Consider the following 26,788-nt stretch of genomic DNA (forward strand, 5'->3'; position numbering starts at 1 on the left):
TAATACCTTAAGGTTCTGAAATATAAGTATCCTCATGAAAGGCATTCAACCCATTATTCACCCTTTTACATCCTTCCTATTGGGATTTTCCGAAAACAAAAGAATACGTATTTCTTTATTTTTAAAGGAGATTCTAAATACCAATTTTTACATCTATAAACTTAAAACGTTTTGAGATATAGATAAAACTCATTTTAAAAAATCACCCCCCTTTCACCCCCCCATTAATTGTATTTTCCACAAACAAAAAATAAGTGTGTATTTATTTTTAAAGGAGATCCCAAACACCAATTTTCAGGTCTGTAATATCTTCAGGTTCTGAAATATAAGTAGACTCATGAATGGCATTGGAACCCTTTTTCAACCTTTTCCACCCTTCCTATTCGGATTTTCCGAAAACAAAATATACGTGTTTCTTTAATTTTAAAGGAGATTCTAAATACCAATTTTCACATCAATAACCTTTAAAAGTTTTGAGATATAGATTCACTCATTTTAAAAATTCACCCCCTTTTCACCCTCCCATTAATTGGATTTTCCAAAAACAAAAAAATACGTGTTTCTTTATTTTTAAAAGAGATCAAAAGTACCAATTTTCAGGTCTGTAATATCTTCAGTTTCTGAGATATAAGTACCGGTATCCTGATTAAAGGCATTCAACCCATTTTTCCCCATTTTCACCCTTTTTTCACCCCTCCTATTGGGATTTTCTGAAAACAAAAAAATACGTGTTTCTATATTTTTAAAGAAGATTCTAAATATCAATTTTTACATCTCTAAACTTTTAAAGTTTTGAGATATAGATACACTCATTTTAAAATTTCACCCCCCCTTTTCACCCCCTTAGCGAAGGAATATCCAAAAATCCTCTCTTAGCGAGCACCTGCATCTTAATATGAATATATCTCCAAAATTTTATTTCTTTATGTCCAGTAGTTTTGGCTCGGCGATGATGAATCAGTCAGTCAGTCAGGACAAGTTATTTTATATATATAGATAGACTAGCAAGATACCCGTGCTTCGCTACGGTATTATACTGAAATTTATAATTGAATGCTTATTGTATTAGATATATAATCCGCCGAAATTCGCGATCTGACTCGTTTTCTGCGAGAATCCACCAAAATTCCCGATCTGACTGGTTTTCTATGATTTTACGGCACGTTTCCTCCCACTTTTAAATCTTCCTTTCCAGCAATCGATTTCGCAATTCCCGGGCTAGGCTCAGGTATTCCTCCCGGTCAGTTGGGTCCGTAAATCCTTGCCATCTTTTCCTATAATATTTTTAATATGGATAAAATCCTTCAGGAGATCCGGCGTGGTGTCATATTGGGTGCCTTGGCGAGACTGAACCCGCGGCCGGACTGCATTCTTAGTCATTACCTGTCCAGGAGCCGTTTCCTGCGCGGTCCGCACATTTAACGACGGTCCGGAATATTATTATTATTATTATTATTATTATTATTATTATTACTATGATGTGTTTCTGGAATGGCTGATGACAGGGAAAACCGGAGTATCCGGAGAAAAACCTGTCCCACCCCCGTTTAATCCAGCATGAATGCCACATGGAGTGACCGGGATTTGAACCACGGAACCCAGCTGTGAGAGGCCGGCGCGCTGCCGCCTGAGCAACGGAGGATCCTTATAAGTACATTAATAACAGTAAAATCAATTGGTCTCACCTCCTTCTACACCCCAACGCCGTTAAGTTTATTTACCGCAACCCACCCCACCAAAAAAATTAAAAGAATGTTTGTTTCTTTATGTTTAAGGGACATTAAAAACACCAATGTTCACGTCTATTACCTTCAGTTTTGAGATTAAAAATTAATTCACTTTTTCACTTCATTTAGCAATAATCCCCCCCCCCCTTTTAAATGAATTTTCCCTCAAATAATACTTGTTTCTTTAATAGTAAAGGATCTTCTAAATTCCAATTATCACGACTCTAACTTCTTCAGTTTTCGATTTATGTGTCCTCATGAAAGGAATTCAACTCCTTTACACTCCCGCCCTCCAAGATGGTTTCCCCACCAAAACGCGTTCTTCTTTGTTTTTAAAGGAGGTACAAATAAGAATTTTCACGTCTGTAACAACTGTAGTTTTTATTAGATGTATGTATTCTCATACAATTCAGTCAATTAATTTTTCAATTCTTTCAACCCCCCCCCCTTCATTGGATTTTCCGAGAATACGTGTTTCTTTACTTCTAAAGCAGATTGCAAATATCAAATTTCACGTCTCTAACATCTTCATTTTTGAGATATCAGTAGCCTAATTAAAAAAATTCATCACCATTTTCAGTCACTTTTACCCCCCTTCCACCCAAGTGGTATTTTCGATAACTAAAAGTACACGTTTCTTTATGCTTAATAGAGATAAAAAATACCATTTTTCACTTCTGTAACATGTTAAGTTTTTTTAGATATACTGTAAAAATTCTCATTTTAAAATTTCACCCCTTTTGAGTTCCCCTTAAGTGAAGTTTCCTAAACAAATCACCTATATTTCTTTACATTTACAGGAGATTTACATTCACTCTTTACTCTGTAACATTTTACGTTTCCAAGATATTCTGTAGATACAGTCTTTCAAAAAATTCACCCCAATTTGTCACTCCTGTTTAACCGCCATTAATTGGCTTTTCCAAAATCTAAAAAATACGTGTTTCTTTATTTTTAAAGGAGATCCCATATGCAAATTATGAGTTCTGTAATATCATTCGTTTCTGAGATATGTGTATCCTCAATTAAGGCATTCAACCCATTTTTCACCCTTTTACACCCCTCCTATTAGGATTTACAGGAAACAAAAAATACGTGTTCCTTAATTTTTAGAGGAGATTCTAACTACCAATTTTTACATCTGTAAATATTAAAATTTTAAGATGTAGACACACTCATTTTAAAAATTTCACCCCCCAATACTTGGATTTTCCAAAAACGAAAAAATACGTGTTTCTTTACTTTTAAAGTAGATCCAAAATACCAATTTTCAGGTCTGTAATATCTTCAGGTTCTGAAAGTAGCCTCATGAAAGGCATTCAACCCATTATTCACCCTTTTACACCCTTCCTATTGGGATTTTCCGAAAACAGAAGAATACATGTTTCTTTATTTTTAAAGGAGATTCTAAATACCAATTTTTACATCTATAAACTTAAAAAGTTTTGAGATATAGATACACTCATTTTAAAAAATCACCCCATTTTCACCCCCCCCCCCCATTAATTGGATTTTCCACAAAAAGAAAAATGCGTGTTTCTATATTTTTAAGGAGATCGCAAACACCAATTTTCAGGTCTGTAATATCTTCAGGTTCTGAAATATAAGTAGACTCATGAAATGCATTCGACCAGTTTTTCAACCTTTACCACCCTTCCTATTACGATTTTCCGAAAACAAAATATAAGTGTTTCTTTATTTTTAATGGAGATTCTAAATACCAATTTTTACATCTATAACCTTTAAACGTTTTGAGATATAGATACAGTCATTTTAAAATATTACGCCCTTTTCACCCCCCTTAATTGGGTTTTCCAGAAAAACAAAAAATACGTGTTTCTTTATTTTTAAAAGAGATCCCAAACACCAATTTTCAGGTCTATAATATCTTCAGTTTCTGAGATATAAGTAGCCTATTAAAGGCATTCAACCCATTTTTCACCCCTTTTCACTCCTCCTATTGCGATTTTCGGAAAACAAAAAAATACGTGTTTCTTTATTTTTAATGAAGATTCTAATTACCAGTTTTTACATCTGCAAACTTTAAATGTTTGGAGATATAGATTCACTCATTGTAAAAATTCACCCCCTTTTCACCCTCCCATTAATTGGATTTTCCAAGAACAAAAAAATACGTGTTTCTTTATTTTTGAAAGAGATCAAAAGTACCAATTTTGAGGTCTGTAATATCTTCAGTTTCTGAGATATAAGTACCGGTATCCTGATTAAAGGCATTCAACCACTTTTTCACCCTTTTTAACCCCTCCTATTGGGATTTTCTGAAAACAAAAAAATACGTGTTTCCTTATTTTTAAAGAAGATTCTAAATACCAATTTTTACATCTGTAAACTTTTAAAGTTTTGAGATATAGATACACTCATTTTAAAATTTCACCCCCATTTTCACCCCCTTACCGAAGGAATATCCAAAAATCCTCTCTTAGCGAGCACCTACATCATAACATGAATATATCCCCAAACTTTCATTTCTTTATGTCCAGTAGTTTTGGCTCGGCGATGATGAATCAGTCAGTCAGTCAGGACAAGCTATTATATATATATATAGATTACTCATAATAAACGAATCTTAGATCTACGTAAGAGATGCAAATGTGAAGCCCGAGGCAAATGCAGACAACGCGGCCACAGTTATGGCGTGGGAATCAGGAGATTCTAAGGCTATATCAGAAAAACTTCTGTTCAAGTTGAAACAGGTGAAGGATTGTGCGATGTCGAGGATGGAGAGAAACTACCGTAACGCGAGCTCGTCGGTGCACTCCTGTACCTATTCGTTGGGATACGTCCGAATATATCTCACGCAACTAGTGTTCCAAATCAATTCAGTGACTGTTTTGGTGCAAGCTATTGGCAATCTGCGAAATGTGTGCTACGTTACCTCAAGGGAACACTGGAACTAGGCATCACCTTCACTGCGAAAGAGGGCGGTCTAGCTGGTTATGTTGAATCTGACTGGTCTGCCTGCATCGATGACAGGAGATCCTACACTGGGCACATCTCCGCAATGAATGTAGGTTCTGTTTCCTGGGAGTCAAGAAAACAATGCACTGTTCCGCTTTAATATACAGAGTCAGAGTATATGACTCTCAGCTATGCCTCCAAGGAGGAAATAAACCTGCGTTGGCTGACCGAGGAGATTAGTAAAATTCTACTGACAGCCGTTAGTCTGCACAATGACAAACAAGGGGCGCAGAAATTTGCTGAGAATCCCGTATTCCGCTCATAAACGAAGTATATTCATGTGCGTCATCCTTTTGTGAGGGAATCTCCATCTGCAGAGGAAATCTACCTGAATAATCTAGCAACGGAAGAGATGCCAGCGGATGTGCTCACAAAAGGATCGCCCAGACTCAAGCATTGGAAGTGTTTGAGCAACCTTAGTCTAAAGAAGTGAACTCTTCTGGCGATCATCACTTTGAGAGGAGGAGTTAAATATGGTTCAAGTCAAATCACCGTCTTGTACCGCCATCTAGTATTCTTTGATGTTTTCTATTTGGTTATGAGCAGCCATTTTTGTTCAATTTAGTTCGCGCCGGTCACTTGATTTGTTCAGATGAATTCATCGTATTGAACTTGTTCCTTTTTCGTATTCCACAAACCTGCACCTTAAAGTAACGGACATTGTATTTGTAAGCAAAGTTAAATTGCACCACTGTCTGAAGAAACCATTTCCACCTCTTCTGTAAAACTGCAGACGACCATCTGAAAGTTAAAATGAGAAAAAGGATTCATCCAAGAACAGCACAAAATGCCTGTGTCTTAGCTGCCAGTGCGGATGATGTCTAGAAAAACTGCAGACCCCTGCCACGGTGTTGTCTTTCCAGTGCAGGTACTTGAACAGGTCGTAAGGTTCTTAAGTTAACCTCCTGAAGCCTGTTTCAGACTGTTGGCCCTAATGGCCGAAACTTTAGTGATACAGAAAATGACTTAGTAAAGCGAAACCCACGTCAGCAAATAAAAGTAGCATTTACTGTAGTTATGAGATCGATTCACAGTGGACAAATACATAATCCTAGGAAGGCAACAAAGACATCAGAAAACAGATTAGTTGAAACATTTAGATGATTACCGTAAATCAAAATGTCAGTGGACTTCGAAGCAAACTAACTGAACTCGGAATTTCATATCTAGCTGACTGTGACTTTATGATATTAATCGAAACAAGTTTAGTGAGGAGGGCATATGACAATTTTCAGACGTGTAGATCTTATTTAATGAGTATGAAAGCATCCCATAGGGCTATAAGGATCTGTATTAGTAACAGGTTTACAACCTGCTATTATACCATGCAATAGTGCAGTTGAACAGTTGTTTTGTGTTCATGACCTTTAACACCAAACAAATAATCATTGATGCTGCACACACTATACTCCACCCAGGTCTCCTGTCCGGAAATATTTTGACTATTGTGTTGCTTTTGAAAACGTTATCTCAAATTTTGACAACCATTCTTTACTCCTTCTGTAGACTACAATCCACCGCATCTTAATGAAAAATTTCCTGCACTTAAGTGAGTAGGTAACCACACAGTGCAATCTAGTTTAGTTATAGACACATTTTCTTACCTAGGATTACATCAGTTTAAATAGCCTATATTACAAATTTTAAGACCCATTTTCTTGATTTGGTCTTAAGTAACGCCAGTTCCAATTAAGTTAAGTCTAGTAATCAAAGCGTTGTCCCATAATCTATAAAAGATTTCATGACCTATAAATATGATAAATATTTCCTTATCCGCTGATAGTTATTATTTTGACCTTTCAAATGGAGATTATCATGGATTAAGTTTGAATTCACCTGGAAAGTGATGTTTCAGTATGTATCAACTGATAAAGCAGTAGTATCCTTCCATGCAGAACTATATTATGACATGAAATTTTACATTCTTACAAATAATTTTAAGAACTCTAAACCACTGAAGTGGTATACTCATAAAATGAAACTGATTATTTAAAAAAGAAAGCGCATAATCTGTAAAGATATCTGTGTCAATGGTGATTATCAGCATTTTTCTAAATTAAGGAATGAATGCAAGTCATTATCCAGATCTAGCTATACAAACTATATCGCCAACTGGGAACTACGTATTTTTTCCAACCGACAGATATTCTGGCAATTTCTGTTCTTAAAATGTCAGGTAGTGATATTACTTCATCATCACATCTTAATGAATTTACAGCAGGTACTGGTGAGGACATTGTCAATCTTCATGCACAACGCTTTTCATCTATTTATTCTACTTATCAGAAGAATAAAGTGGTATTTGATTATCTTTCCTTGCCAATCTGTCTGTTATCAACATCAGTAAATCAGAAATTTACAACAAACTGAAATCTCTTAAATTAAAGAAAGATGTAGGATCTGATGGTGTTTCAATACCTACTCAAGAATCGAATTTTGTGTGAAGCTCTCCCTTATCTGTTTACCAAAGAACCTATAGGAATTGTTGAAATGATTCATTAGCCAAGTATTCAAAGTTGGTGATTAAACTGACGTAAAACAATACAGACCTGTTAAAAGTTCACCTCATATTCTCAAAACCTGTAACTCAATAATTTTGGATAAGATCACACCTCCCTTTAGAAATATATTAATTGATGAGCAACATGGATTCTTTTCAGAACAGTAAACTTCTAGCATTCTTCTTTTGTTCTATCAATTCCTCTTAGATGCAGTAGAGAATTATTTTCATGTAGAATGCATTTAAACAGACTTCTCAAAACCTTAGGCACTGCTGACCGTGATAACATGCTGCATAATTTAACAGGTTAATGAATTAATAATCCTGTCCTCTCCTGTTTTGTATCATATCTTAAAAATTGCATACAGGTAGTTAAAATAAGGAATAATATTTCTGAGCCTGTCATTGCTACAGTGGAGTTCTTCAATGGCCTCACAATACTCCTTTACTTTTTTACTTCTGCAATAAATGATACCAGTACATACTTAAGATTTTAAAAGTGTACTTTTTGCTGATGATGCAAAAGTTAATTGTCTAATTGACTGTTTAAAACTCCAAGAAATTGTATATTATCTAGAAAAGTATTTACACATAATGAGTTGAAACTTAATCTAGACAAATCGATGGCTAAGAACGAAAGGCTTACAACCCACCAGAATGTTCTGACATTAGTCTCTTTGCTTAATTCGAAAGTGTTACATTTTGAGTTGTAACTCTTTTCCAGATTATAATAACTGATGTACGAACTACGTACACACCAATTTTTACACAAATGGTGAAATAAATGTAATTTTGAGAGGCAATGATGTGAGCTCCTAAATGTAAAACAATATATATATAAATCATTTCAATACAAATTTAGCAATAACAAAATTCTCTCTCCTGTTTCACAAGTTAATGACATTGATGTTTTATTGATTTATAATCCACCAGTTAATGAACATACTTGTAAGAAATCATTAAAAAAGTCAGGGTTGCATTAATAGATATTCCAGAGAATTTTGCAACTTAGCTACCGTTTGCTTGCTGTATGTACTCATGATACATGATACTTTCTTGTATTAAACCATACCTATCAGACTTCTATCCATAGATTATATTCAGTGCAACATATTTTCTTTTACTTAATTAATCTGCTTACTCTCCAGGGTTGGGTTTTCCCTCGGACTCAGCGAGGAATCCCACCTCTACCGCCTCATGGGCAGTGTTCTGGAGAGTGAGATATTGGGTCGGGGATACAACTGGGGAGAATGACCCGTACCTCGCCCAGGCGGCCTCACCTGCTATTCTGAACAGGGGCCTTGTGGGGGGATGGAAAGATTAGAAAGGATAGACAAGGAAGAGGGAAGGAAGTGGCCGTCGCCTTAAGTCAGGTACCATCCCGGCATTTGCCTGGAGGAGAAGTTGGAAACCACGGAAAACCACTTACAGGATGGTTGAGTGGGGAATCGAACCCACCTCTACTCAGGTGACCTCCCAAGGCTGAGTGCACCCCGTTCCAGCCCTCGTACCACTTTTGAAATTTCGTGGCAGAGCCGGGAATCGAACCCGGGCCTCCGGAGGTGGCAGCTAATCACACTAACAACTACACCACAGAGGCGGACATATTTTCTTTTAAATTTGTATTAATTTGGAGGAGGCATCCCTAATGATAATGTTGACTATACAGAAATTGGACTGTCACTAAATCTGGCTAGTTTATCACAACACAGTGAATTCTCGGATACACTTTTCGTTTTGAAATTGTTCCACTCATCGGTGAACATTTCACAACTCAAAAAACTTCCACATTCCAGATAAGCTTGCGAGGTTTAATCATACACTGTCCACAAATTGGCATAGAACTAACTATGCATTCCATGGCACTATTGCAAGAATGGCAAGATCTGTAAACAAAGTGGATACTGATGTATTTAACTGTTTAATGTCAAATTTTAGAAATTACTTGTGCAATCTTCATTAATGATTACTACTTTCATGGGCTTACTTGTACTACAATATTTATGATATTTGTACGTTTTTCTTTGTGTAACATTTCATTGATTCATTCCTTCCTTTTTATTTTCATTTCTTCTGTTGTGTTGTAAAAAGGCGTGTCCATTGATAAAGTAAACTAACTCTTTCTCCAAAAGGCTGCCATTGTTCACCTGCAGTGCTTGTGCTGTAACCTTGTGATTTTAGAATGCTTGTAGACATAAAATGGCACTTCTCTGGGGATGTTTTCCTTTGACGGCCCATGTCATGGCACCTGGCAATACTTCCATTCTCCTCAAAACATTTCTAGAGATACCAAATGATATTCTAAGCAACCCCTAGGACCCCGTCAATGTAACTCTGCAAGTAGACTTCTTGAAGCAGTGAAAGTGCATGAATGACTTCAGTAGACAACTGCTTTCTCTGATCCCTACCTCAGTCCAGACGAATAGCCATGAGTTGTAAACACTACACACTACACAGACCAATAATTGCACATGCTTTGAACTTAGACACTCGTACCTATCAACTGACACCAACACTTCCCAAACATTCGAATAACAGTGGATCCCCTTTTAAATAAACAGGACATGTTATTTCTGTAAAAGTCCAATCCTCATCCCACTATGCATTTGAAGTGCTTATATCAAAAAAGCCCTATGCCCACTTTTTTGTTATTTTTTATTTTTTCATCAAGAAGTTCCTCAAGGTAAAGCCACCACTGAGTGCAGGGACGAACTCTGTCTTAATATAATGACGGAAATCAATGAAAAGTTAGCGTTCAGTATTAAAATGTCCTATGTCCAAGACATAGGGCAGCTGAAGATGGTTTTCCGTGGCTTCCCATTTTCACACCAGGAAAATGCTGGGGCTGTATCTTAATTAAGGCCACGGCTGCTTCCTTCCCACTCCTAGGCCTTTTCTATACCGTCGCGCCATAAGACCTATCTGTGTCGGTGCGACGTGAAACAAATTATAAAACAAAAGACATAGATACATTCCGAGAAGCGGGGTGGACTACGGAGTGGTGAAGACAAAATAGGGAGCATGAAATCAATTAAGGATGGCATAAAATTGTAAGTGTCAAACTGTAGAAGTATTGAAAAGAAACGAATAGAATTAAGTAATTTGATAGATACACCGGGTGGTTCACCAGCCCCTTGTCCGGCTCCATGGCTAAATGGTTAGCGCGCTGACCTTTGTCAGAGGGGTCCCGCGTTCAATTCGTGGCAGGGTCGGGAATTTCAACCATCATTGGTTAATTTCGTTGGCACGGGGGTTTGGTGTATGTGTCGTCTTCATCATCATTTCATCGTAATCACGACGCGCAAGTCGCCTACGGGAGTCAGATCAAAAGACCTGCACCTGGCGAGCCAAACCTGTCCTCGGACACTCCCGGCACTAAAAGCCATACGCCATTTAACTTTACCAGCCCCTTATTTTTTCGTAGGTAGGCAACCCAACTAACGCGTATATCATAGTCATCCGAAAAACATTAGTATCTGCTTTTTTATGGACTTAGTAAAACCATACCTTTTATATAATGTCGGCGAGTATGACATAAATCATCAACGGCAGTCTTATTTCTATTACACTATAATGAATGAGTAAAACGATCACAGCTGCGAATAAAACTATCTTTCATTTGGATAGAAAGTGTCTATAAAGGACTACAACGTGCTAGCAATGCACCGAGTATCGCGGTGGTTAAGGTGGCTGAGTCACGCATCGCTGCTGTTGCATCAGTCAATCTCTGTGGTAGTAGGTTCGAGTCATAGGCTGGTGCACTTTTTCCTCGATTAGCGCCGTTTACAGTGACTGTAATATGGCCGCATGTCATCCTGTTCCAAAGAGTGAGGTAGTACTTGGTCCTGAAAAGGACCCCTTTTATCCGATATTAAGTAACCATGTTGTACTACGACGTGATGGACTGTAGGTAGGAAGTACGTTACCGTGAATATTCAGAGTAACAAGTATTCGAAATGTTGACCACTTTTCTGTGTTCATTTCACTTTTTACTATTACGGAACACGTGGTATACATTTTAATTCGACCATATTTTCTCCATAAATTAGCAACAATTAAATGTACAGTACTCTTCGTAGGAATACAATGCATCGTGAGGAAATGAATAAGTGCTGTGATGTGACCTGGTAGGTGTGGATTATTATTTGCGTGCGTTGGACTCAGAAGGTTGTGGATTCGAATCCCGTGCTGTCCCTCCTGAAAATGGTTTTCCTCGATTTCCCATTTTCACCACCAGGTGAATGTCAGGAAAGTGCCTTAATAAAAGACCAAGGCCGATTTCCTTCCCAATCCTGCCCCCACCTATCCTTAGGAGAAAGACTCCAAGTCAGAACCCAGTCAATAGCAAAAAATATTGAATATTATTTTAACCCCGCTAAAATGGAACACCTCTAAAGTTCAAAATACTTGCCTGATGCTGGATTCGAACCACTGCGCTGCCGATCCTTGCACACCTTCCGCTCCAGCCCTTAACCGATTTACCGCGAAGTACACAATATAGCACTCCTAGAGGTTCACTACTTAAGTATGGCCGTCCTACCTCGAAAGTTAATATCCATGGCAAAGTCTTCAATGATGGTTCACAGTGTTCATTTAACTTCTTTACATTACAGAGCACGTGGCGTAACCTATTAATTCGATCGCACTACGGGTACCTGTGTTATTTCAAGGAGCAATAAATCACATGTTTGCAGAATGGTCCTTTGTACTTAGCGCGGAAGTTTGCCTAGTAGTTTTTCCTTTTGCTTGGTCAATGTATCAATTTACACAGGGGAGAGCCTTATTGACTAAAAGAAGAAATTGCAAGTTATTTGATGTTCATAAAACTAAATTATAAGGATCCTTAGGTTATACGCGTTATTTAGGTTGCCTATCTCCGTAAAAATAAGGGACTGGTGAACCATTCGGTATATTTAGCAGATATTGTAATAGAAATTGAATCATGGCTGAGAAGTGATACTATGGATTCAAACATTTTCGCACGAAACTGGAGTTTATATCGTAGCGACAGATTAGGAACAATAGAAGGGGGAGTGTTCATATTGGTGAAGGAAGAATTTGTAAGCTACTGAAAAGTTAAGGACGAGAAACAAGAAATTCTAAGTGTAAGAATAATCTCTAAACAGAAAAGATAAAAGATGTTTTAGCGGTGTACGGACCTGGAAAAGCTGGGGCTGGCTCTGGTACAGAATTTTTTGATAATATAATCAGCTATGTGGGGAAATACACGGAAAGGAATGTTATTGTAGTGGTTTATTACAATTTACCGAATGTTAACTCGGAAGGAAAAGCGAACGACAGCTTTTTTTTTTTTTTTGCTAGTTGCTTTACGTCTCACCGACATAGATACGTCTTATGGCGACGATGGGACAGGAAAGGGCTAGGAGTGGGAAGGAAGCGGCCGTGGCCTTAATTAAGATACAGCCCCAGCATTTGCCTGGTGTGAAAATGGGAAACCACGGAAAACCATTTTCACGGCTGCCAACAGTGGGGTTCGAACCTACTATCTCCCGAATACTGGATACTGGCCGCACTTGAGCGACTGCACTATCGAGCTCGGTGAACGACAGAATTCAAGGCCGATAAATGGTGAATAAGTTAATGTGGAAAGAAAAGCTGAACCAGGAAGTGATGGAACCAACTAGGGGGAAAATACACTAGAAGTGGTTGTGATAAAAACAGATGACCTCTTTAGAGAAACTGGAGTAATAGATGGTATATATAGTCACGAAGGTGTATGTCGTAGTTAAAATAAATGGGATAGAAAGGAATGTCGTAAAAGTGGGTCTGTTAGGCAATACCATACGGTTGATAAAAGAAGCATGGGGAAATTTCCAAAAAGCATTATGATAACTGGAAAATGGTAAAAAAAAATATAATAAGCCTATGGGATGGGTTAATATTAATTGTTGAGGAGTGTGAAAACAGGTATGTACCTTTAAAAGCGGTAAAGAATTTGAAGTACCCATTATATTATAACGGGGAAATAATGTGATTAATAACGAGATGTGGATTAATAACAAATAGAGTTAGGAATGGTTGCGAGAATAAAGAGTGGTTGAAGGAACTAACTAGGAAATTTAATTTATCAAAAAAGTCAGATGTCCGTCTCTGTGGTGTAGTGGTTAATGCGATTAGCTGCCCCACCCCAGAAGGCCCGGGTTCGATTCCTGGCTCTGCCACGAAATTCGAACTGTGGTACGAGGGCTGGAACGGGGTCCACTGAAAATTGGAAGGATTCGACAACAAATTATTAACAGTTTTACCTCATGGTGCTAGTACTAGCGTATTTACTAATGTTTCCTCCAGCACTTCATTTGTCATGCTGACTGTTTCATTACTGAATAACTATTCCAAATATAGTCATTAAAAAGCTTCTTTAGCACCACATGTTTAATTGCCTTTATTAGCCATTGAAATTTCTTTGCTGACTTACCTACTTCTACAAAATATCTGTGGCTTTTACAGCATATTTCTACGGTTCCTCCACAAAAAAATGGTGTGAATGTGTGTCATTGAAACAGTAACATTAATGATGCTTGTTATGTCACTTCTTGTTACAAGCCAACACCCAAAACAATGTTAGTTTATAAACTTACTGGCTATGCCTTGTATAGGATCTTATATTTTCAACAATTCTGAAAATCATTACCTTCACAAAGTCCCGTCCTTGATTTTCGGAATCCTTCTGGACATATTGCAGAAGATAGGCAGTCATAGCTACCATTTTTGTTCTTACATCTGAAACATATTAACAAATAATAATGACTTGATTTACATACACCTTTCCTGTAGTGATGAGATGGAAGATTGAAGGCTCAAAGGTATTTTATGGTAACATTACATTGGGTACCTGTATGTTTCTCCTGGTCATATAGGGTAACATCAGGGCTTCCTATAGATCTTTTCTACACCGTCGACGTGCTGTCAGGGGAAGTGGCGACCTGGCTGTCAACCAATCCAGCACGACGTAAGCACTGTCCTTTCTATTTATTGTTCCGTCTGAACATTTATAAATTAATTATCCCCTGTTAATTGCTGGAATATTGTGTGTCTTAACAATGCAAACTAGAACCATTGCCGTAACATTAGTTTTTTGCATTTTCTGAGAGAACATACTTGACAAAAATGTCCAAAGAGTCTACTCCAACAAAAAATGAAAAAAAATATTTCAAAATACAAGTACAGGATTTTACTTTACATTGTTCACACAGGCATTCTGAGCATTCTAAAACAATAATATTCCAGCAATTTGAACATTTGTACAAATTATCAAGGACAAGCATGATGAATGTATAACTTAGCCCAAAATTTTGAAAATAAATTTGTATTAACAAAATTTCATCAACATATCTCAAAAAATGCTTGAGTTATGAAGGATAACAAAAGTAAAAATTTAATTTTTGGAGAATGAGAGTTAAAGTTACCAACGGGAGAAAAGGACATCAAAACCCTCCTGCTGCATACATATACATACATACATTTATTGAACATAACAGGCGACTTCGCCCCTATACATGTTCACATGCAATAATAATAATAATAATAATAATAATAATAATAATAATAATAATAATAATAACGATAAAATGAATAATAAATAATAATAATAATAAAATGGATAATAATAATAATAATAATAATAATAATAATAATAATAATAATAATAATAAGGATAATACTAATAAGAATAATTAGCAGTCATTAGCTGAAGCAGTTCACTCACTCAGTGTTCCTCCAGTGTCCTTATTATGCTCTGTACTTGCGTCACATTCTTGTTACTGACCTACACCTGATCAATAATCAAACAGCAACACTCAGCATTTCAGCACTTGCATTCCAGTCCTGCTGCATACATAACACCCTCCTGTTGAGATTGTCTTCCTTTCTCCTCTAACATAAGCCGTTTCCTGCATTTTCTGGCCTCTTTTGTAGATTATAATGCCATTTTATTTGCAGAAAGTACCTTGTGTATTCTCCTCTTCATGTACCATCTCTGTGCAGTAATCATCAAAAGCAAGTTCCAATTTTTATAGCACCTTTATCCTAGCCTTGATACTACCATTAAATGTTAAGGAAACATTTGCAGCTACCTGTGCAGATTTACTACGTACAAAAACAATTTTGGGGACATTCTCCAGATTTTTGCATTCAAAGATTTTTTATTGATCTGCAAGAAGCCACCCATACATCTTTCCATGAACCTGTTATAACCAGATGTTTGCAAACTGGTTTTTATTTCTGCCATGATTGCTAGAGATTTGGTGGTAGCTCTTCTCAGTTCCTTCAGCTGCAGCTCTTTGAAATAGGCACCTTGAGTCAAAGCCCTTTGGACAAAAGTAGTGAAAATTTCTTGGTTAGGAGAGCTGTATGGCTTAGAAGTGTCAGGTTACAACGACAAGTTGAGTAACGTGGTACATGTTACAGGACATATTTCAGGTACCATCAGAGATATTTACGAAATTCCTCCAAGATATTAAAGAGAAAAGTTTATTATATAAATAAAAAGAATTAAAAATGACATTTTTTGACCAGTAAAGGTGTACCTCCCACCTTAAACCTCCTGTGCTCTCTTTATCTTGCCATTTTGTCGTTGGAGCGTAGTTCTGATGAACGTAGGTGTCTTGTACATAAAATTACGTGCTGCAGAGGGTCTTTATTCATCAGAAGATGCATTTTTCACAAAAACGTTACTCTGGCTGTTAGTATATCTGCTCTCTCCATTAAAATCTTCTCCCATCGTTGCTGTTCTTATACTTGAACTCCATAGACTGCAGTATCCTCCACAATAAAGTAATTCCCCATTGAAAGTCCATTTTCTTTTGTAAATCAACAAGTAACTTGTTCAGTGTTGGGTATTCACCCTCTACGTAATACCTGAGGGTTGTTTCTTATTTCATATTTACCGAATCCGTCGATTGCCTTTGTTATACTTGTCCTTTTAATTCGTTTGCGCGGTGATTAAAATGAGATAGAATCAGGCGACTCTATACTATATTTGTCTTCCTTTTCAATACGCTGAACGGTTCGCGCACAAACTTGACAAGCTACCGACACTCTCTGATGCACTTTATACACACACACTAAAGGTCCATTGTCTTCGGACACTGCCGGCACTAAAAGCCACACGCCATTTCATTTCAAAGGACCATTATTTTCTGCTTCCTTCTGAAAAATTTCATAAACATCGCCGATTATTTTTCTACCTTGGCTCTTTATCTCCTTCCTGTTCACCATTGTAAGATATTTACTGCAATTACAACACAGAACAACACAAGTAGATACGAACGAATGTCACATCACATGCCACATACACGCCAATCTAAGAACGCAATAAAAGACGCGGCAATAATTACTCACACAGATGCAAAACAACGACGATTTTAAACAGATTCGTTAATCAAGTTCTTTGTAATATCCGCACGCACACAGCAAGATTACTCGGCAACACAGCAGTTTGTAGAGCGAAGTAAGCGCGGCAAATTCCTCGAGGGACTGAGTAGTTCTCCGCGCTACCGCTTTTGTCTGATTGTGCAGTGGCATATTACTCGCACCCCACTTACCCTGATAGCGTGTCGGTCGCCCGCCGTCGGTGTAGAAAAAACTATAATCTTGGGAGAATATACTCCAACTTGTCATGGAATTGTATCACCAACTTTTCAGGGAGATTATTTCATATTCACAGACAGACAGACAGACAGACAGACAGACAGACAGGCAGGCAGGCAGGCAGGCAGACAGACAGACAGACAGACAGACAGACAGATAGACATTTAATTATTTAATGATTCATTCGCAGTAAATTGTTTCAATTTAGACCCACAAGGGTCACATCAAAAGCATTGCGTGTTTAACCATGGGAATTCTCATAAATTAAATGGACTTTGCTACTGATCTTACCTCTCTTTTCTGCCAGGTCCTTCTATTCTCACTTAGTAGCTCTTTGTATTTTCTTAATCTACACAAATCTACAAAAATCTTATTAAATCTATATAAATAAAATTGTAGGGGGTCCGCTTCTGTAATTTCTTTTGTTTTGCCAATTTTTCAGATATTTATCCGTTTTAGGTCAACTCAAGACCAAATCGGTGGTTTTTACGTTTCGTGTCTGTTTGTCTGTTTGTCTGTCTGTTTGTCTGTTCCACCATCACGTCGAAACGGCTGGATAGATCTCAACCAAACTTCATATTTAGAGTATACTCATCCCGGGGAAGGTTTCGATATGCATATAATTTTGAAATCTTTGAATACACGTGGTGTTTATAGGTAAACCAGAATGGTTTTCCACCATCACGTCGAAACGGCTGGATAGATCTCAACCAAACTTCATATTTAGAGTATAATCATCCCGGGAAAGGTTTTGATATGCATATCATTTTAAAATCTTTGAATAGACGGGGGGTTTATAGGAAAACCAAAATGTTTTTTTCCACCATCACGTCGAAACGGCTGGATAGATCTCAACCAAACTTCATATTTAGAGTATACTCATCCCGCGGAAGGTTTCGATATGCATATCATTTTAAAAAACTTTGAATAGACGGGGGTTTATAGGAAAACCAGAATGGTTTTCCACCATCACGTCGAAACGGCTGGATAGATCTCAACCAAACTTCATATTTAGAGTATACTCATACCGCGGAAGGTTTCGATATGCATATCATTTTTAAAAACTTTGAATAGACGGGGGTTTATAGGAAAACCAGAATGGTTTTTCCACCATCACGTTGAAACGGCTGGATAGATCTCAACCAAACTTCATATTTAGGGTATACTCATACCGGGAAAGGTTTCAATATGCACATCATTTTAAAATCTTTGAATAGACGGGGGGTTTATATTCTCTCTTATACTATTGATTTTCTGTAAACTTCGTTTACCGTACGTGAAACGTCTCTTCATTATAAACAACTTTCGTTATGTTCATAATTTACCTTACTCTTCACATGACGGAGAAATTTACAATTTTCCGCTGGTATCATGCTCTGCATTGAGTGACCGACAGACCGACAGCGAACCTACAGGTTACCATGGCAACGTCTCTGACTGCATGCCAGCAGGGAAGTAACATATTGCCATTTTCCTCATCATGCTTTTAAATTTGTGGTTGTTCCTTGGGTAGAAGGCAAGAGAGGCGTCAATCGGCCTATCTGCGGGATATTGGCGGAATATCGTTGGACGTTATAACCGCCCTCGAATAGATTAAGTAATAACACCATTAGTCATCTTCTTATTATTTGTTTACCTAGGAATCACTGGACCTAAATTTCTCCTCTGTTACCGCTTTATTATATCCATAACTCACACTAGCATAATTTATTGAGGGGCATTTGATTTTACAATACATTAACTTGGCATTTACATATTTGTCGTTATCCGGCTGTCCTCAGTTATAATCCATTTTCTATTACTTTCAACTTTCTTTACTGTATTATTTTCTTCCTTAATTACGCCGTATGTACGCGAGTGCTACAAACTACTGGATGTATTTCCACCAAGACTCATATTTAGAATACACCTGTCCTTGATAGGTTTTAGGGCAAATATTGTTTCTAAATCGCTGAACTGACTGGGGGTTTATACGAAACCGAAACAGTGATTTTGCACTTCCACAAAATATACACAACCAACGTTAATTTAAATCTACCTGCCTTGGTAGAAATTAATTTCTAAACCTTTTTTCTCATGTGCATCATTTCGATACGAGGATTAATAAGGGAGATATCATTAACGGACCGTTTTTCTGTACAAGTCCCATCGGACTTAACTCACGAGCAGGTGCGAGTAAAGCGTATTCCTTACAACTTGAAAACTACTGAAGATATTCGAACCAAAATTTATATTTAGCATCCACCTGTCCAAAGGAAGGTTTTAAACGTAAATAACATTTCATGTTCCGGAATGGACTGGCGGTTTATAGGGAACCGTAATGGTGATTTTACTCTTCCACAATATATACAGAACAAGACCAGCCTGACTGGAAATCGACCAAACGTGATGGAATTCCACCTCTAAACCTTTTTTTCATGTGCATTTTTACGTCAGGAGGATTAATAAGGGAGATATCATGAATGGTCAGTTTTGCAGGTTAAGTCCAGCGGACATAGCCAAAAAGGTGTTTTACATGGAGCAGATTCCTTATCTATATAAATCCAATCGTAACGACTGTGTGCCTCTACACTGACTATTTTGGCGAAATTTTCGTACAGCTTTCCGTTTAAGGGGTAATAATGACCATCTGCATAATTTTTGGTTTAGTTTCCTGAAAGTCCTAATTTTTACCCGCCTCGCCCAAAATCCATATTGCGGCATAATCTGCCAGAAGAAAAAGAAGATAATTGAAATTTGACAAAATTATACGTTTTAGCCTGTAACGAACGGAAAACATCCAAGATCATTAAATTTTTCACTTTTTATCCCCGAAGAATATCGAAATATGCAGGCAATTTTAATGATGGTGCACACCTTCGGAAATTCCTATCACATAACAGATTGCACAATCTCCGTTCAGTTTGGAATGATCTACAACCTTGGTCTTATGACTTTTTGCCGTATCTGTATCCCTTTTATGTTTGATTTTTCTCTATTAATCGATGTTAAGTCAATTTGGAATTTTCACATGCATAATTCACACTTTCGATTACTTATATGAAATACAGAATCATCAAACTCTTCACGAAAATTGGCCCACCCAGTAGCCATATGTGAGCCAAATGCTATGTATGTAGCTGTCACATAATTATCCGAAAAGTAATGTAATGTGAGATAATCTTACAAAAACGTTACCCTGTTCCACGTTTGTAACTCAGTCTGACCCAAGAATAGATGACATATCATAGGACCAGCCATTTAGGTCACTAAATCCGGCGTGTCTTATGGAATAATCCTTTGTCGATATGACGTACGTTTAGTAGCAGTTAATCTGTAAATGAAGGTCTTCAATATTGTAAACACGCATATACTTTCGTATGTCGATCTATATATATTCACTGATGTCGATTTGTAGCGATCGAGAAAGGGTGGGTCTGCTATTGTAATCAGTACTCCCCACACCGACTTTGACTGGCAGTAGGAAAGGGTTCCTTCTCCAACTCCTGTGTAACTGTCATTAGTAAGAAAGGTCTACAATTGTAATGAATAGTTCACTTCTCGATTTAACTTGCAGAAGGCAAGTGAGCATGCAGTTTTGTTTAAAACTCCCCTACCCGATTGTGTTTGGCAGTAGGCAAGGGTGTCCGCCATTCTAAAGAAATGTCCTCATCTAAAATGTGACTGGCATTAGACATAGTGACCTGCTATTTTGATGGAAACTCACCAACTTGGTGTGACTGGCAGTAAGCTGGCTGGAAGTAGGAAAATGGGCCTGGCATTATAATGATAACTGCACAACTCAATTTAGAGTGATAGTAGGGTAATTGTCTGCCATTATAATAAAAACTGTAATCTGTCTGGAGGAAAGGGGGGCTGCCATTTTAACGAAAACTCCCCAAATCGATTCTGTCCGCGTAGTAGGCAATGGGGCCTGCAATTATAATGTAAACTTCCCAACTCGATTGTGAATGGCAGTAGGCAAGTGAGTCTGCCGTTATATCACAAATCCGTAACAAACACTTTACATTGGAAAAAACGTACGGGGAACTCCCCATGCTCTTTCTCGGATAACGCTAAGAGACATGAAATTTTAAAACAATCTTATTTACTGCATGTACACTATTTACTTCGATATTCGAATACAATGTAGAATAGCGTAGCGAAGCACGGGTACATTCGCTAGTTATTAAATAAGTATTGTAAAGAAAACGAAATTAAGAAAGTTTGGCATAGAATAAACACAATCCGTAAAGGAAATACAGGTAGAAACCAAGCAAATATAAGTGAGGAGGAGTGGATAAGGTACTTTATGGCGCTACTAGGTGGTAAGAATGAATGGAAAATTAATAAAACTGAGACTGGTATACTGAGAATTATGGAGAACACCAAGCCCGTACTAAGACGATTCAATAACCATGGATGAAGAATTAGAGACATTGAAAAACGGGAAAGGGGTGTAAATCAGGTGCTATTAGCGGAATTACATATGAAGTTTGGAAAAAGCTAGGTAAGAACAGACAGATACTGAAAATAATAACTAGAATATTTAACTAAATTTTTGATGATAGGCCGACGAGAAAGACAGGCCGTGGCGCGCACGTCACACATTGGATGTCACGTGACTCCGCCGGTATGCCCAGACTAGAAAATACATCGCGAGGTTGACGTGAGAGACTATAGTAGCGTGGTAAATAAAACATATTCCAGCAATGGTTTTCAGTGGTTTCCCATTTTCACACCAGGCAAATGCTTGGGCTGTACCGTAATTAAGGCCACGGCCGCTTCCTTCCCACTCCTAGACCTTTCCTATCCCATCGTCGCCGTAAGATCTATCTGTGTCGGTGTGACGTAATGCAACTGGCACATTTCAGAGCATTTCGACCTACCGAAATTACTCTATTCAATTACAAATCAAATGAAACACAGTGTGTCTTACTATCTTTCGTTGACAAAACCTAAAATTCTTACTGCAGTAAAAATATACACACTCATAGAAATAAAATGTTGTTTATGTAACTAGTTGATGTACAAGTATGTTTAAAATAATATGTTGGAAATACTGTATCTATGGAATCCAGGATTAAAGGTAGGCCTATTGTAAGCTATTTAAAAGTCTTACATTTGTTTCGCTCCATATCTGGCTTCAACATCACATTTAATTCTGAAGTTTTGCTACCTTCCTGGCAGTCATTTTGGAACCACACTACTCGGTTACAAACCAAATGAAACACAGTGTCTCGTACTATCCTTGGTTGAACAAAAACTAAAAATCTTATTGCAATAAATATATGAACACTCATAGAAAGCAAATGTTGCTAATGTAACCGATTAATGCACAAGTATATTTACAGTAACATTCATGTTAGAAAGATCTTATTGAATCCAGGAGTAAAGGTATTGTGAGCTATTTATACAACCTGTGTCTGAAAAGTTCGGTGAATGGTCGCCTAGTTTGTACCCCGTGCTAGTTCGGACGATGCGCTCGCGCATACTTATTGCGAGACATGACACCAAGTGCCCCTTATCGGTCAACTTAACACAGTTAAACGGAGTTGAACGCTACAACACATCGCACGGAGTCAGTGTGAGGACTCGTGTCATTGCTCAATGGAGTGCAAAACGGAGCAACGCGTTAACATGAAGTTTTTTTCCACCTAAGCAAAACGGCAACGGAAACACACGCAATGTTAGTGCAAGTTTACCACGCTCAAGCAGTGAGTAGAAAGTGCGTTTTTGGCTGGTTTAAACGCTTTCGAGAAGGAAAGGTAGGTGTAGAGGACGAGGCGCGTTCGAGTCAACCAACCACAAGCACATCTCCAGACAACATCGAACGAGTGCGAAAGATGCTTGCGAATGATCGGCGACTGTCCTTACTAATGATAGCAGATGAAGTGGGTGTAGGCAAGGACAGCGTAAGGACCATTGTTTACGAACATTTGAAAAAACGGAAGATTTGTGCCATTTTTTTCCTCACAACCTGACTGACGAGCAGAAGCAAACTCGGATGGAAACGCCGGGAGATTTCATTGAGGTTTGTGACCAAAATCCGAAGGTGTTGAAAACCATCGTTACAGGAGACGAGTCGGGGTGCTATCAGTATGATGCGGAGACCAAGAGATAGACAATGGCGCAGTTTTCAGCGTCTTCTCCGCCTCCCAAGAAAAGTCGGCGCACAAAGTCCAAGATTAAGACAATGCTGATCGCCTTTTTCGATAGCAATGGTGTTATTCATCGTGAATTTGTACTCCAGGGTACACCTGTCAACGCGGAATTCTACGAGGGAGTTTTGAAACGGCTACTGCAACGCATCAGACGGGTTCGGCCTGAACTGTGCCGGAGTGGACAGTGGGAGCTCCTCTACGACAATGCTCGTCCGCACACCGCGATCCACGTGACCCAGTTTCTCGCTGAACGCCAGGTGACTGTTCTTCCACACCCTCCGTATTCTCCGGATTTGGCGTCGGCAGATTTTTGTTTGCCCGTCTTAAACTAGCCCTGAAAGGCTACCGGTTCGACAGTGTAGCAGGTATCCAACAATGCGTGACAAGGGTTCTCCAGGAGATTCCAAAATGAGCGTTTGCTGCCAGCTTCCAGCAGCTTTAAAGTCTATGTCAAAAGTGTGTTGTAGCTAAGGGAGATTACTTTGAAGGCCGGTAAAGGAGTTTCGTGTAAAACTTACGTTGTCTTTATTTCATGAGACCACTCGCCAAATTTTCACAGGTTGTAACTATGTTTAAATAATTTGTTCGGACTTACATTTGTAGCACTCTATATCTGAATTCAACATCATACATAATTCTTAATTTTTTCTACTTTTCTGGAAGTCACCTCTTAACAAGATTTGTCGCTCGACTTCTTCCCAGAATTATTGAGGGGAATTTTATCTGCACAGAGAGACACACCTTCAAGTTCGTTTAAGAGTGTGTTGTTAAGAGAACACTTACGTACATTCAGCATTATTTATGTCTGATTTCTCTCATTTTGACACACTTACTGTATATTTTGAGCAACTGTAACGTGTTCAAATCGCTTACCTTATTTTTCTTCTACGCTCAAACCCAACGCACCGTCTCGCTACACGAACTGTCTGCCTTCACGCCTGCCGCTTGGCTGCTTTGACTGTTTCATCGCTCCACGCGAGGCCCTGTGACGTCATCGCTTCTAGCATGCTCTACGGCGACCTCGGTTCCGTATATATACGGGCTGCGTGTGCTTGTTCGAGGTTCAGGTGTGGATCAAATGTTGTAATAGGCAGTGGAAGGTCTGGAAGTGTGCACGGCTGGCCCGTGTACATACTGGTTTTAAATTTCTCCGTTCTACGTACTGGGTGAGCAGACTTTATATTTCTCCTCATATTAACATTCATTCTATTTTGCCCTTTTTCTTCGGCTTGTTTATTGGAATCCGAACTTTAGTCCTTTTTTTAAGAGCATTACAAAATTGACACTGTGCTAAAATTCAAACTCTGAACTCGAGATAGAAAGGTGAATTGAGAATGTGGATTGGACTCGCGATGTGTGATGTGTGAACTTTGCCTTCCATTCATGTGATGTGGAAGCTTCGCGGCCTGATCAGCACTTTGTCTCCTTATCCCTCCTGATTTTTCTTCTTTCTTCGCCTCATTGCCCTCCTTTGCCTTTGCCTTCCTTCATTATTTTTATCCTTTGTTTTACCTTTGTTATTTAAGATGGTGTATCGCGGTCTGCTAAACCTTTTATGATGTATCTACACTAGGTATGTTCGATGTTCATATGTTTCCCTATATTCTCTAAGCTGAACCACGAATCTGGGGGATTGTGGTAGTATCTTGCAAAGTACTCCTTTTTGTATTGTAAACCTCTTTTTCAATTAAGATTACCACCAATTGTTTTCTGAACTATCTTATTCCAGTTCATCAAATGGCCCTCTTATGGGAGGTTGTATGTAAACAAGAACATTGATTTGCTCAGGTTTAACCTTTTCACTCGAATTTGTACGAATCAAGATATTTGTAATTCACGGGGCATTTTACCCCTTTGGTTGTACCTCAAAGACAGTTGTAATTCTCGGGGCTTTTATCCCTTGTTGTAACCAAAGATAATGTTGATTTTTACGGGTCATTTTTACCCTTTGTTGTAACTGTGTGTGCCTATCTAAACTAGATTATTGACCATTGTAATAGTCCCCCGTGATTTGTTTATCTCTCTTTTGTGGATCTATATCTTGTTGTTTTGAAAACTTTATTCAATATATATGTTATCTTTAAAAAAAGAATTCTGTGTTTTGGGAGTTCTCTTTTCTGGTATTCCTTTCCTACGATTTAACATGCACTTACCACGATAACTCCTCTTGGGTATGGCCCACCATTAATGTTTTTTTTTAAGTTCCGAAGTACGGCTTTGTGTATATTACCTTCCTCTCCGCTCCGATCTGCTGAGTTTATTGCCTTGTGAGTCAGAACTAGTCTACTGGAGCATTTTGCCTCTTACGCATCGATATTGAGTTGATACTTGCGAAAGCCGTTTCTATTAACGCTCGGCGATATAGTGGAATCAACTTTTCATTTTTGATCTCTTCTAAAAGAGGATTGGTAAGCTCAGGCCACTGTGTGTAACTTCATGACATTTTCCAAAATTGTACCTAACACAACAGAGAGCTGTTTCCCACATGACATAAAATGCTGTATGAAATATTTTACAAGCAAAGAGAATGTAACATCGACCCAACTGTAAATACAACTACCTCATATGGCAAAGTTACTTTAATCCTATCCAGTTCCCTAACAAAATCGTGTGATGAATCCACGTCATCTTCCTTACTTAACTGAAGCCATACACTACCTATATCACATTTAAACTTTTGGAAAACCTTGGCAAAGTGTTACAAGGAATAACATCCATTAAAAATGCTTAACCCTGCCTTCCAAGTAGGAACTGCTTTGTAGTGATGAGCTGACTAGATGATAATTACAAACAAGTTTCTATAAGGTACGAAGATACGCTAGAGATATTAAATCACATTTCCGGAGAGCATTGTACGTATGTGGGGACTGAAAAACATATAAACAATATGCTATTATCATGGTTTTGTTGGCAGAGTCTGGTATGTTTTGAGATCTGCGACACATTAAGTTGTTCAACAATACATTTTAACTGTTCATTCTCATCATAATTGGGAATAGTTTGTACTGTAAAAGGTTGGAAAGCACAGTCTACCCAATCCCTAATACTAGACACTATTTCTCCCTTTTCTACCTGTGGCATACTACTTTCTAAAGCGTTTATAGAGTTCAATATCTTAATGTTTTTGAGGAAACATTTACACTGAAGTCATTACAAGAAATTGTACAGAAAAACTAAAGTTGATGAATTTGGGACTTACCTTAAATCACAATTCAGTTGTTGGATAAATGAAGGGAGTAATGTGGATACACTTTGGGCTAAATTCAAAGGAATCGTTTGGGAAGGAGAGAAGAGATTTGTACCTGTTAAGAAGGGTAAAATGACCTCAGACCCTGTTTATTATACAAGGGAAATGAGAAAATTAAAAAGAAAATGTAGAATAGTAAACAGGAAAATCAAAGAAGGTAGGGAGAGTAGAGAAAGTAGAAAACAGCTAATGAGGGAACTGAATAGAGTGAAAAAGGAAGCAAAAGAGAATTATATGAATGGCATTCTTCAAGAGCGTAATGACCACAAAGGGAAATGGAAAAAGCTGTATTCATATATCAGGAATCAAAAAGGAAAAGGAATCCAAATTCCTACAATGGTGGGATAAGGGGGTGAACACTATTTAACAGATACTGAGAAAGCAAACCTCTTTAGTAGGGAATTTAGAGATTCAGTAGATGATTGTCAGGAGTTGGAAACCGAAACAGAAGTTACAGAGGGACAGACACAGAGGGAAACAAGAAGCTTCTCGTTCACAAATGAAGATATTTTCAGAGAAATCCAACTGCTCCAGCAAGGAAAAGCAGCAGGAAGTGATCAAATTACTGGGGAGGTGATAAAGA

The 26,788-nt window shown here is 38.0% G+C and overlaps 1 protein-coding gene across 3 annotated transcripts in view; it reads right to left on the bottom strand.

Annotated features, from left to right (window-relative positions):
* LOC136864416 (fibulin-1) overlaps positions 1-26,788 on the bottom strand; it is a 451,544-nt gene that overhangs the window by 144,144 nt on the left and 280,612 nt on the right. For all 3 annotated transcript variants that reach the window (XM_067141388.2, XM_067141387.2, XM_067141386.2), the window contains one exon: positions 13,859-13,947. In XM_067141388.2, the coding sequence (XP_066997489.2) occupies positions 13,859-13,947 (89 nt within the window). The remainder of the gene's footprint in view (positions 1-13,858; positions 13,948-26,788) is intronic.

The sequence above is a fragment of the Anabrus simplex genome, chromosome 2, assembly GCF_040414725.1.
Source record: "Anabrus simplex isolate iqAnaSimp1 chromosome 2, ASM4041472v1, whole genome shotgun sequence".
Classification (NCBI taxonomy): Eukaryota; Metazoa; Arthropoda; class Insecta; order Orthoptera; family Tettigoniidae; genus Anabrus; species Anabrus simplex.